Raw genomic sequence first — 15,107 nt, 5'->3', positions numbered from 1 at the left:
AATTGTTGACTTTTTTGTTTTAAAACTAAATATATATGTAAAAAAAAAAAAATCATCGCCACTAAAAATCTAGTAAAAATTTTCTACAATCTTTTCACTTTTTAAAATATTTCATAAGTTTCATTTTTGTAAATGTAGATTATTTTACAGCACAATATGAATTAAGAAAAGTTTGTTTGTGTGGCTGTGACCTAATCATCCAGAACATTTTTTGAAAGAATTAAAATTATTGTGATGCCAAGAAATCACAGTGGTGAAGGTGAAGAATAAGGAGACACCCACCAAGCAGCTAAAAGAAATTGCATGACTGAAGCTTAATTGAAAGAAAATAAAGCAAAAGGAAACACCCATCTGGCAGATGACAGAAGCCTTATAATTAAAACCTGATTAAGTGGAATTAAAGAAGAAAGAAGGGCTCTCCCGAAAACTAACAGAAATTCCAACACTCAAACTCACTTCAAGATGCGTTGAAAGAAGAAAAAAATGTTATTGCTTTGCAATGTGATTTTTACCAAGAGTTAGTATTGCCACAAGACAATATGTGACTACACAAGATGTTTTTTTTTCTTTTTTTTTTTTCCAATGAAAATAATGGGAACAAGTGCAGTTTTTGAAATAGACTAAAATTTGAAGATGAAATATCAAACCACTGCAGCACTAAAAGTAATATTAAACTAAATCTACTGTCAAGCCCTTTCTTGACAAAATCCCAAGTTCAACTATGCCAAGTCTTCTCTAGGTCATCAGAAATCAGCAATACCAAAATATAGTCCAAGAATAAAATTTAGTGAAAGGTTTATTTACAGAATTGGGCCACTTATTCCATCTGAAAACAAATGATGAGAGTTTGCTCAGATTTTGATTTAGGAGACAAACTACAATAAAGTAAGCAGACTGAGAAACAATTCCACTTTGAACTCTGATGTGACAGTTAAATTGCAACATTGTTTACATTATGTTGATCCATACATCAGAGATTTCAAATTTATTGAGTTCACCACAGAAGAGATTAAACTAGTATTAAAAGCAAGAGATAAGCTAAATGGGAGTGGGTATAAAAGGCAATATAACACGACCACTACAAACGAAGTGGAAGTTTTGCAGCTCAATGTGACAAGAAAAAGCCTTGATGTAATCTATGAACACAGAAGTACCTTGCAATATATGAGATACATCAACGTTATGATAGTCTTTACAACTACACCATCATGTTTCCTTTTGGTACTGATGGATACACAATGAATGTTTAAAGTAATGGATAGGAACAAAAGGATCATCAGAAAATAAAAGCATACTAACAGTGATTGTATATGGATCCCCAAAGTGTTCGAGATTGTGCATGAGCATCATCAAATACAATGGAAAGCCACCTCTTCATTACTTTTACAATAAATCCAAATTAGAAAGAGATGATCATTTTTTCACAGTAAATAGCCAAGAAATTGATAACATATTACAGTAATAGAGTTTCATAAAAAGGTGAAGCAACATCTTCATGATTTGCCTTGAGAGAAAAACCTAGGAAAGGTAATTGCTAACACACGTATGAAAGAAGACTAAAAAAAAAAATACTGCTAAATGCTTTTATTCTTTTTATCTAGCAGAAGATAAACCTAGAGATTCAGCTGATATTGATCTGTTTGTTTGTGCTTAGATTTCAAACAAAAACAAAAAAAGAGAATACCCTGTTATTCACTGGAGTAAAAATGAACTTAATCCATAGGTTCTGTGGACATAAGAATCTGAACAATTCATGCAGATTCAGTGAAGGAAGAAATTGTAATTATCAGAAAGGATTTCCAATACAATTTTTTAACCAAACTGTTATGACTGAAGACTCATATCCAGCTTACAGACACAGATCTAAAAAACATAGTGGTAGATCCTACATTCTACAAACTCACTGAGTTTGAAATATAACTAGGTACTTAAATTAAAGATGTCACCAGGATATATAACTTGTCAGCCAGTTAGCCAAATAGTCAACATACCAGCATGGAAGGCAGATGTTAAACGATGATGATGATGATATGAAGTAACAAAGGACCACAGTATCCATGACAGACATGAAATTAACAGTTCATTGCGATCTACTGGTGAATGGTGCCAAACTCTCCTAGTTGTCTCATGTGGAAGTCATTAATGTTTCACAAACTCTCTGTTTTCTGAAGAATTTTAAATCAAGCAACCCACCAGAAATATGTGCATTCAAATAGCAACAGATGACACTGGAGAAAACTCGGCAGAATTTCTGCTTAGAATTGGTGAAGGAAAAGAGCCATACTGGCAAAGTCAATCAAATATAATAAATCAAGATAATCTTGTGTTTCCTGGACAACTCTGAAAGCTTTTGCAAGACTTCCAGCAAAAATGTAAACATATGGACTGATTCTGAGAGTATACAATTCTTTGTCCAACAAACTGGAGTTAATGCCATTATAATAGAGTTCCAAGAGAAATCAAAGAATAATTAAGCAGTGACACAGTTCTCAATAGTAATGAAGCACATCTTTATCCAACTGAATTTTTAAAAATTTATTTGAGCAGAATGGTTCAATAAACTAGAAGATTGGTGTGCCCATTGTACTCCTCCAACATTTTGATACAGCTGATAGCTATTGTAATAAGTTATATTAAAAGATTCAAAAACATTTTTTTTTACAGTTGCTTTTTGCAACCATGAAGAGAAAGATTTATTTATCCAAGAATATATTTGCCACCAAGTGATTGTGCACTACCATTCTAGATGCAAAAGCATTAATTTCTTGACAAATTATCCACTGGGACTTAGAATGCAGAAACTTATGACAAGACAGTTTCAAAGACAGGTATTTACAAAAAAAAACAATGAATGTTTCTCTTATTGTTAGATTTATGTGGATATGTCTAGAGTAAGAAATTCAATACCAGATATGAAGAATAAAAATGGAACTTTCAGAGAGAATGTGTTCTGAAATTCTGTAGTGGTACAGAATATTGTATTGATTAGAATATTGTATGAACAAAATTTTCTTATATAATTTCATTTTTTTCAACTGAAAATATCTCATTGTATTATTTTACTCATTGAGTTACTGTATACAGTTAATGTATCATTTGTAAATTCTGTGATTTCACTAAAATAAATGAAAAAGAGCGTAGAAACTCACCTTTTTCTTTGTGTGGTAGCGATGTATGAGGTTGGCAGCTACTGCAGAAGTGCGGTCCTTCGTCAGGCTTTGGTGATGATGAATACGACACTGAGCAGTGGCAGCACAAACATTCATCCTAGAGACAGGAAAAAAAAAATACAAGTCTTAGAAAACCATATCAAGTACTCAATTAGGAAACAGTTACAAAACATAAATAATCAAAGTGAACATCATTTAATCACATGTGCTGTAAGAATTTTCACTATAGCAGTTATGCAATATTACAATATAAAATAGACGACAAACCTATACCCTCATTTTTCTTGATAAAATATCAACTCCAGAACAAAGATAACAATTTGAATTTCAACTAGCAACAGAAATTTGAGATCATCATATATCTTTTCAGATAGAATAGTGAAAGCCACATAATTCAATCACAAACAATATTATCAAATGGTTTTTATTATCAAAATTAGTAGGTCCCAAACATGCACATGATACTGTTACATCATCTGCTATGTTATCACTCGTTTATTGTTATCCAAAAGGCTCCATCCTAAAATTATCATAATAAGCAACTTCCACTGTGTGTTACACTAGCACAGTGGACGCATCAGATAGTATTTGAGCTACTCTAAATTGGGATTTACTAATAATGCTAGTTTTCTCCTTTCCCACAGTTTATATGAAAGGTTCCATAGCTTCTAAGATTTATAATTTTATAAATTTACATTAATTATGTGTATGAAAATATATTTATCTTCTGATAAAAACGTTTCCTGCCAAGGCCATGTTAATTTTTGTCTCAGATATATATAATCAGTAAATCCATGGTAATAAACAACCTAACAATCCTGTCTTTCTTTTACCCTATGTTATTTGGTCTGAAACATAAACTGAGTAGCCAAAGCATAAGAGATTATGTCATCAACTACACTGATGCTGATGAAGATTTGAACTACAATAAAGTTTAATCACTTGGTGATGAACATATACTTGCCCTCTTCTCCCACCTCTCTCTCTCTCTCTTTTCAAAAGGCAGAGTAAATGAAGCATGTGTAAGAATAATGATGCTGCATGTTAGTGTGATATATAGACTATAGAATATCTGTAGAGAGAAATGAGTCTTAACATAATCTACTGTACGTTTAAGTAAATTGAGAAAACACACTGTATCAGCTAACGTGAGCAGGAGAAATGATTGTCCTGTTAAGCACATATAATACAAAAAAATACAGTATCTCCTCATCTAAGAGTTGATTTAAATTCCAACAGGTTATTACATTGTAGTAAATCCAAGTGAGACTGGATTGCATGTGTATACATAATTGGTTAAAACAATCTTTTAAGACCAACACATTTAGCAAAAAAAGCAAAAATTTCACATATAGTTCAGATTTTATGTTCAACAGCCGTTTCATGAAGTTAAACACCATAAAATATATAATTACATAATTGCAATACTGGTCCAGTAACAGTTTTCTGCTTAATGTAACATTCCTGATAATTTGAGTAAACACTGTTTTAAAATTAATTTGACTTAATTTAATTTAATTAATTGTTTCACAATTAATGTAATTATACATTTGGTGGTGTTTATCTTCAAGGAACAGCTGTTGAACACAAAGTATAAACTATATATGAAATATAAGCTTTTCTGCTAAATAGATTATTCTTTATCAAGTTTAGCTTTCAGTTTTTCATCAATTTGAGCTTTTAATGTATGGCTATTTCAATCAACAAACTAATAAAGTTGTTATTGAAAAAAATGGGCTAAGGTTTTCTTTAAGTATATCAAGTACTACTGAAGTAAGAATGTACCACTCTTCAACTGAGATTCCATAAACTTGGAGAGAACAAAGACTTTTCCTGGAGGCAGTGTGAAAATTGCAGCTAACATTGGAATCTTAATATTTAACTTTTAATTTCTTCTTCCCAACATTATGCTGGAATTTAAGAATTCATTTTATTTTAATATTCATTTCTAATTTTGCTAGCATATTCTGTGTTCAACTCAACAGCCACCAGCAGCTTGTATTGATCTAACAAACCACATATCAGATATAACTCATCTTTATGTGGTGATAAAATCAATTAGAAGCCAACACTTTGAATGGGTATGCATCCATGAAGTTTATTGCTTGCTATTTTGGCAAAAAATAGTATTAATTATAACAAATTCAAACTCTGAACAAAGTTCTAGAAGTAAACAGTTCATCAGTGTTGCATCTACACACCCATGTCTTCCAGTGATTTCTGGCTATATTTTGTGGTTTCACATAAAATTTTCTAAGAAGGATTTTATCATCAGGATTAATAGACTTAAAGGATTACACATTGCAATTCATTGAGAACATCTTTTTTTTTTTTTTTTAATCATCCATAAGCACTAATGAAAATGAGGAACTGATTATTTAAAATAATTCAAAGATGGATAAGATGTTCAAATACAGAGATTGATAAAAAATACTGAATTTCTGAACCAAAATTGTTCTTATAGTGAAACCAACACCATGTATACATGGTTTACCAGCTGGTCATCCTTTTTAAAAGAAAGAGTAACTTCCATTATTCTCAGTTAGGTTACCCTCATCAGCTATTCTGTTTTCCCTTAGTAATGCAGTGTCTGTGGTGAAATCCTTCCCAGACCTCAACTCCTAATGGCACTGTAGGCATGCCTCATAACACACAGTATGCCTCGAGAATTTAAACAAAGTAGAGTCCACTGACCATAGTCAATTTCTTCCATACAGAAAGAGAGAGACAGAGAAAGAAGAATCAACCCCAGTATTGGAATGGTATTTATTTATCCACTTCAAAAGGATGAAAGGCAAGGTTGACCATGATGGGATTTTTAAGTTGGAGCACGAAAGCTTAACCCTTTAGCATTTAGATCACTCTGTCAAATGTAATGCTTATTTAATGACATCATTTTGAATTAATCATGTACTATCTTTTAGCTTTAAGACTTCAATGATGTGATTGTTTACTTCTGGTATGACATTGTGGGGTAGTGTAGAAGCTGGATTTGGCCAATTTGAACACAAAACAGGTAGAATATTTTGGCCAGTTTAAATGCTAAAGGGTAAACAAATGCCATACAGTATTTTGTGTGACTCTAATGACTCTGCCAATTTATCATCTTGGAGTTCACATTCAACAAGAGTTGTTCATTATTCAGATCTCTCACAAGTTTTAAGATCCCGTAAAGCCCTTACATTCTGAGTTCTAATAGTCAAAAGCATTTCTTTTTTTGTTCTTGTGTTAAATTATAAATGGGTGTAAACCATTCTTACCCACTTCTTCTAATGTGAGGTGAGCAATACTCATCCTAAACAGGTCTACTTAGACATGAATATAGCAACCAAAACTATCTGACTCCTCAATCAAGTAATAAAACAACCATCTTGCAGACACATGTATAATGAGTAAAAATATGTATAAATAATATGCATAATAATAATGTATAGCTGTATATTAAACATGTGTGTGTGTGTATATATATATATATATATATATATATATATATATATATATATATATATATAAAGAAGCATTAATAAATGAGTTGTCACATCAGTATGAAGTTATTTCACTATAGAAAAAATAAAACTCATTCAGATACTATTTCAATTTTGAGCACGATTTTCAACAAATTTCTTTAAAGTTATTCAATAATAAAACACCAAAGATTTTACAGAAGCAGCACACTATCTCAAGGAAAAGTCCATAATTATTTTAAGCAAATACTACTTAAAAATTCAAAACATACAATCTATGAGTATTATTAACTAAATGTAAATCACAAAAATTATTTCAAAAGCTAACAACAAAGTAATCACAAAAGTTGGGCTATAATATTATATTTTTTATTATATAACATTATATGCTGCCATAATTATTATTCTCATTTTAAATTTTTGTGGATTTTATTTTTATTTAAAATCTTAATTAATTACACCAAAACTAAGTAATGCATAATTTGGAATTATATTTTCAATACTCTGATATGAGAGAACTTGAAAAAAAAAAAGGGTGGCAATAAAAATAAAATATAATTTTTTTTTTTTTAATGTGAAAATTATTGGTTCATTCCATAAGAAAATTGTACAGTCTAAAGAAAATATTTCAAAGATACACAACTTCATTTCAAAAGACAGACAAGCTAATATATTTTAAGTTTTTGAACTCAAATTGATTATGCTTTGTCTGGAAGAATCAAAGATATTAACCATGACTATAAAAAAAAATTTTTTTTTCTTCCATGATTCAAATTACAGTGCTAACATGCAGATTCTGCAGAGCAAAGTGAATGTAAAGTTTCCTGTATTAAAAGAGATTTTTCACAGAAAGCTAGTTACTTATTCTCCAGCTTAGACATTTGGCTTTAAAGATCATAAAGTTCTCTCTGCAAGATACAGATGTAAAATTTAAGAGTGAGCAGTCCACCATCTTATTTATTTATTTGGTCATGTTACCTTTCTTTTTGTTACAAATATACCTACTGATTTCAACAGAAACTTAAAATTGAATTATCTCTAGGATAAATAAAATGGTTTAACAGAATTTCACACATATTTCAGATCATAAAACATTTCAACTTTTTTAGAAGTTAGGTCTAAATCCACTAAGTTACAGAGTTAAAAGTTGGCCATAACACTGAAGCTTTAAACAATTTTGTATTTCTCTGATTGATAGCTCAACCACTTTTTTTATCAATAGAAACTGTAGGATTAGCATTTTGTCAATTTAAAGTCTGATAATCAATAAAATTTCCAACAATGTCTACTGTTGACCAATCATTACAGTATTTTTCAAGCCACCTAAAAGTATACAAGCCTGTCAATAAAGTACCAAGAGCTGAAATATAATTAATGTATGTCCTAAAAGACTGTGGTGTTCAATCCCACACTGAACATCAACACAAAAACATGCCAAATCTGATACTAAGCAGAGAGACACTATTCAAAAAGTATTTTACAGAAAAGGTGAGGTTAGAATGGGAAGACACTCTTAGTACTAAAACATCAGCATTTAAATGATATCCTTCTTAGAAACATCCTCCTTCCTTACAAGAACCTTACAAGTGCATTCAAAAATATTTTTGCAAATGCACAAAATGAAAAAAAAAAAAAACACTCTCTCACTATAAAAGCCTAACTCAGTAATAGATACCTAGAACTAATAAACACATTCTATTCACTAAAAATCTTTGGCAGGTTTTAAAAGTAAGTCATTTAATCTACAAGAGTCATTTCCGGCATAACTTTCTAAATTAACGACTAGTTAATTTTCCAGTCCTATGGAATGTGATATACTACCAATTAAGTTGCCACCCAATACTAAGATTACACTGAGATTTAATAACAATTGCGACATCATATAATTAATAATTCATTTAATTAATTTACCTTTCATACTTTAAGCTATGAATTTATAGTTTTAGTATTATTAATTCAGCACTCTCAACAGTTTGTTTACATGTTTTTTTTTTTTGGGGGGGGGGTCTGTTTCATTGTCAACTCCTTAAAATAATCATTTTAGATTTAGCTATCTCTTTCTGTCAATAAAATAATTACAAACATTCAACCTCGTTACGTCAACTGAGGGGAAAAAAATCTTTAAAAAAAGTGTCAGAAATCCAGATATGAACAGTAAACAAATCCTAAATTGACATCCAGCTGAAATCTGTTGAGATTGCAGAAAATCTGTACTATTCAGTTTGCACCAGCATTAGACCAGAAAAAAAAAAAGGAAAGAAAACCAACAGACTGCAGAAGACAGCTGAAGTTACTGCATTTCTTTGCTGACTGCTAAAAACTATTATAATTCTGGATAACATATCTGTTTCAAAATTTCATCAGCTTTCAAAAATGTAAGTTTTACTATTGTTTTATGCTGTATAACCAGTTTGATCTATGAATTTTCATGTTTTTACATCTTTCTTCCCTCTAAGAAATACAAATTTTTAGGCAAAGTATCAATGCCCTTTCTTTTGGAAAAAAAATATAAATAAATTCATTTGGAGATTTTATTTATTCTGTAAACTTTACATCCTCATCCATTTATATCAACAACTAAGTAGTTAAATCTGTTTCTTCAACAATGGACATTGTTCTAAATCTTTCCTACAGGAGAATTTATTGGCAACTAGCAACAATACTATTAATAATTCAACATAGGTATATAACCCATCATCTGAATGTTTTTTTAATTTACATAAATATAAAACAAACTTGTTAAAAGTGCGTAACAGTAAATTTCTAGTTTAAAAAATAAGCAAAATATACATGCATGAATAATATGTGAGTGAGTATATAATTCACACGCATACACAGTTTTACTCTAGGCTGTTGTGGTGCTAGGGCTCTTCCATATATGACTGAAGACTTTTTTTTTTAAAATAAGGAAATAAAATTAAAATACAAAATGACTAATACAAGGGAATCAAAGAATTGAAAAAAATTCGATGTTTTCCTAAATGGCAACAAAGCCTAAACGATAAAGAAATGTGCAATTCTTCAACATTCATGCCTTTCCCATGAGTATTTGTATAGCTGAAAGAAAACATTTCAAACCAGAATTGAAACCAAATCACAAATTTCCTCCCTAAAGAATTTTCTTCTAAATAGAACATCTGCTAACAAATGTGAAACAACGAAATTATAAATAACAATGAGAATTCTAAGAGCAGCAGTATTATAAATTAGAGAAGGAAGAATAAAAATAAAGCATTACAAGAAGTTGTTATTTGCAGTTATTGACCTAATCAAGCTTTCAATTGGAAACCTTTACCAGATGATCCAATAAGCACTGCCTTATTGAGATGTATAAATAGTTTGTGAGATTGGATAAATTCACATTTAGCAACTCATTTGATAAGGAATTTATTTCACCTAGTTCTAAAAGTAACATTCAGTCTTTGATTACTTTTGTCCATATTTAGAATCATCAATACTTAAATCTCATAAACACTTCACATGTTTTTTTGTTTTGTTTTTTTAAATCCCTATTTCCACAGCTAGGGCAAACCTGTAAAACAGTACTTGCATTCAACATACAGTTGTTCATTTAGTTTCCTCTACTCCCTTTAGCTAGAGCTAACAAACAGGTTTCTGACCTTCTGATCAAGTACCTTCTGTAATGTAACAGTTGATTTCAATCATCTACTGAATTACATAACACATAATAATCAACCAGCTCTGAGGTAACATACATTGCTTGTCTAAAGTCAACCTCATCGAAAATATAGATAATACTCCCATAACATAGTTACCTTTAAAAAGAAAGCATCCAGTAGTAAAAACACTTGCGCTAACACCTCTTATGCAAATATACATATTTACAGAAACACCCAAACAATATTAGCATGGAAGACAAACAGATTAAATAAATAAATAAATAAAACATTTTAAAAAAGATAATCACCATATTGCTATATCACTTAAATCTCCTTTGAAAATAACAAGTAGTAAACTCATTTGAATTCGGTCTATCCTCCAGATTAGCTGTATAAATTCAGTTAATAGTGCTCATCTACCTCATTTATATTTTACCTTTGAAAAATTATCTTTCCTAACCAGGTAATACTAAACTGATAATTTCTATGTAGTAGACTAAAGAAGAGCCACAAAAAGCAAGCAAAACAGACTGTGACAAAAACTATAGGCAAAAGAGTGGTGATCATGATAAATCTCTAGATAAAAAAAAAGCCTGATATGTTTCATAGTGTGATAGAGTGTACAAGAGATAACCTCCTTCAATTTTACTAGGTCAAATTTTGTAAATTCCAGAAGATAGTGTTAAAAAAGAAAAGATTAAACCTATTGGTCAATGAAGAATTAGAGCAAAGGCAAGCTCTGATCGACACAGCATAATAGTTTAAAATATTACAATGGAATAAAACTTCTGGAGAGAAAAGACGAAATGAAAAACGAAATAAGGGGTTCATTAGTGATCAACAAAGGTAGGCACCATTAGTCAAAAAGTTAACTTCGTTAACCAAAAAGTTAACTTTGATAACTGTTAATCAGTTAATTCTTTAAAAATCCAACAGAAGTTATCAATAAGCTGTTAACAATTTTTATTATAGTAAAAAAAACAAAAAATCAGTTTTTGCTCTAAAAACACCTTTAAAAAGTACCAAAACTATAAAATCCATTAATTTCAATTGAATTGAAGCTAACAGAAGTTAACTCAAGCTGACTTGAATTAACGGAAGTTAAATGTAACAGAAGTTAATTAGTCCAATAATGATTTCCATCGTTAACTTTGTTAATTAACAATTAACAGTTTGGTGCCCAGGTTTGTGAACAGGTATATGAAGCTAAAAGCAGCGGCATTTTTTACCATACAGGCTAAATCTTGCTTGGCTGATTTACTACAAAAGACATAGGTATAATATGAAAACATCAAGTAGAGAGGTATTAAACACACAAGTGTGACAGGATGTAATGACTGCCATTTTGAATCACAACATTTGGTCAAAGAAAGAGAAGTAACCTTTTAAAATTTAAAATTAAATGTAGATGAGAAGCTAAAATTGGATTAAATGTTAAACAACTACCAGTTGAAGTATTGACTTCATCAAATATAAAAACAGAATGAAAAGAGATGGGGTTACATTACCTCATCCTTTCTTATCAGTACAAATAGAGTAAAATCAACATGCGAATCTAGTTAACCTAAAAACATTAAAGTTATATTTGCTCTAAAAGATGTAAAAAGTTTTTTCTTGTAGATGCATTCATAACTATATTCCTTCTTTGTGCAGCTACATTTGAATTGAGGAATTTTATCTTGGAGGAATGCAAGTAAATGTAAACCACATTGTGGTATTAAACCACATTGAAATGCTTGAGAAAGTAGTAATAAGGATGGTGCATAAGAAATATAATAGTGACACTGAAAGATTAATAAAGTAATCAGATATTCCATGTGTGTGTGTGTCTGTGTGTAATACATTACCAAAATATTTTCATAAAATTTTTTTTAAAGCTTATTTTGTTTTGTTGCAGACACCCAAAAACCAAATAAAACAAAAATATATTTATGAATGCTTCATCAGCCTGCTTAAAGTTTTTGAAAATAAGAAATGAGACAAAAATGGTGACAGAAGTTGCAAGTCACTTTCAAACAATCAAAAAATTAACAGAAACACCACTAAAGAAATCAAATACATTATGTTACATTATAATTGTTGCTAATTTAGGCACATCATCTTTAAATTTACGCAGCACGATCTAAAACAAAAGTTCGCAAATAAAGGAAATCAAATCACAGGTAGATACCAGAGGATTGATGAAGCTATCCTTCATGTTTGTCTTGTTTCTTGTCTACCTTTCTTTGGGAAATCAATATCTTATTTTTCACATTATCATTTCTTTTATATCAGTGCTGTTCTAGAAAACCAGCTAAGGCTAAGAACATTATGTTTTGATTGTCTGACTAATATTAATGCCTCAATATTTGTATGCAACTATTTGTCCACCTTTTGAAAGAAGTTTTATGTCTTCTTTCTTAATTGTATTCAACGATGTATACGGTACTAAATTACATGCAATTTGTATCAGGAATCCATTATTATAAAAAAAAATTTGGTCTTGTAACATCTTTGGCAATCAAATAAAATAAAATAGAAATCTCCTTAGCTACATAGTTATCTAAAAAAATAGAGGTAGTACAGGTGTTGACAAAACACGTGAATAAATATAGATTAACTCTTTAATATAAACCTGCCTGAGCCAACTATGTTAGAGTGTTGAAATTGAAATCTCAAGTAAAATTTCACTGTGGTTTGATTGAAATTAATATTTCAGTTGTGAACACCATTATATCAAGTTACATATTAAGATAGTTTACTACAATTATTTGAAACACAAGCATATATCCATAGAAATATAGTCACAAAAGGGATAAGAAGGAATAACTGAATTCTTTCATTACCATAGTTCTGTTGAAATACACTGCTTCATTTTTTTTCAATAAGGTTTGACAATAACGAAGAAGTTTGTAAAATAAATTTGTCATTAAGCTGGTGTTTGTAATATGAATTAACCTGAAAATTTGATGGGAGGTTTTAATTTAGATCATTTTAAAGCAAGAAGTTTATATCATATAACTTGGAGTAGTCTCAAGCAGGTTGGTACTTGAAAAAAAAAAAAAAGAACGTTAAAAACATTGAAATTGCATCAGGTACCAAAAAAGAATTCAACTTCAACTCTGGAAAAGAAGTTTAGTTTCTATGAATATTATTTTCAATATTTCATATACCCCAAAAATAAATAAATTAAAAAACTGAAAGTGTATTTTTGTTATATAAAAATATGTAGGTTCACATTTGTCAAATCAGATGATTAAGCAGCTTTTTCTTTTCTTTATTTACTTCAGTAAAATCTTGACTTTTTCTATTTTTATATGTACTTAAGTTTTGCATGAACTAACAACTCCTCCTCCTTCAATTTTATGAAACCACTCAAGCATGACAAGAAAATACTCTAATACAAAAATAAAGCTTAATTTGAATAGTAAACTTAATCTGTCACCCGGTTTAATAACCCACCACCACACCCTATATTTGAATGCCTTTAGTAGAGTTTATTCTGTTGCAAGAATTCAAATCCAGTGTCTCTGGTCTGAGGTGGTTTCTTCCCCACCACCTACTAACTCCAGATGCCTTGCAAATGTTCATGGGTGCTGTACTCATAGGTGCTGCAAATGTCCGTGGGTGTTGTGATTAGGTATAATATAAAAAAAATAAAATTTTAAAAAAATTTAACTCAAACTAATAAAAATATTTGAATAGTGTTTTTGTTATTTAGGGAGTGTAATCACTGATTACCTTCAAGAACTGTAACTTACATAGGTGAAAATACACCATCTGTGAACCAATTTGTATTGCAACAAAATGTATTGCAAAATTTTTTGAAATATTCAGAGTTCAAATCCAGTCACAGTCAACATTACCTTTCAATTTTCACAGGTTGATAAAATAAAATGGCACTCTGTTGGTTATGACGACTTGAGTTCCAGTTAGTCTGAGCAATGGAACAGCCTGCTTGTGAAATTAACATGCAAGTGGCTGAGCCCTCCACAGTCATGTGTACCCTTAACATAGTTCTCAAGGAGATTCAGTGTGACACAAAATGTGATGCAGCTATCCCTTTGAATTACAGGTACTACTCATTTTTGTCAGCTTGTGAAATAAATTGACTTGCTTAAGCACACAATGCACTGCTGGGAATCAAACTCCTGACCTTATGTTTGTGGTTAATAAAATGAAATTCCAGTCAAATACAATTTAACCCACACATTCCTGGCTTGTGCCTAATTTAGAAATTTACTATTATAATCCAAGATCCATTAATATGCACATTACTATATTAGCATTACAAATTATTATACAGAGAGAAATCAAAAACAAAATATAAAAAGCAATGAATGAAATAAATGCTAATTGTTAAGTTAAAGCAAACTGGATGAATTCTTCTGAAGAAACTAGAAGGTTCAATCCAGCACTAAAATAATTCCTTTGTCAAAACACAGCATGTATCTAGCTTTAAAAGTCCTATCTAGAAAAAAAAACAGGTTACATCTAAATTATATATATATATCTCATTCCAGGGTGAAAAACTAGAGGTAGTCAATAGCTTCCGCTATCTGGGCGACCAAGTTAGTAGTGGGGGTGGGTGCGCTGAAAGTGTAGCTGCTAGAATAAGAATAGCTTGGGCAAAGTTTAGAGAGCTCTTACCCCTGCTGGCGACAAAGGGACTCTCACTCAGAGTAGAAGGCAGACTGTATGACGCATGCGTACAAACAGCCATGCTACATGGCAGTGAAACATGGGCTGTAACTGCTGAGGACATACATAAGCTCGCAAGGAATGAAGCCAGTATGCTCCGTTGGATGTGTAATGTCAATGTGAATACCCGTCAGAGTGTAAGTATCTTGAGAGAAAAGCTGAACATTAGAAGC

At 30.6% G+C, this 15,107-nt stretch overlaps 1 protein-coding gene across 3 annotated transcripts in view; it reads right to left on the bottom strand.

The window, feature by feature from the left end:
- LOC106878026 (zinc finger CCHC domain-containing protein 2) overlaps positions 1–15,107 on the bottom strand; it is a 153,269-nt gene that overhangs the window by 45,571 nt on the left and 92,591 nt on the right. For all 3 annotated transcript variants that reach the window (XM_052968640.1, XM_052968639.1, XM_014927106.2), the window contains one exon: positions 3,150–3,267. In XM_052968640.1, coding sequence (XP_052824600.1) covers positions 3,150–3,267 — 118 coding nt within the window. The remainder of the gene's footprint in view (positions 1–3,149; positions 3,268–15,107) is intronic.

This window comes from Octopus bimaculoides, chromosome 6 (genome assembly GCF_001194135.2).
Source record: "Octopus bimaculoides isolate UCB-OBI-ISO-001 chromosome 6, ASM119413v2, whole genome shotgun sequence".
Lineage (NCBI taxonomy): Eukaryota > Metazoa > Mollusca > Cephalopoda > Octopoda > Octopodidae > Octopus > Octopus bimaculoides.
This window is presented reverse-complemented; position numbering and strand designations above follow the sequence as displayed.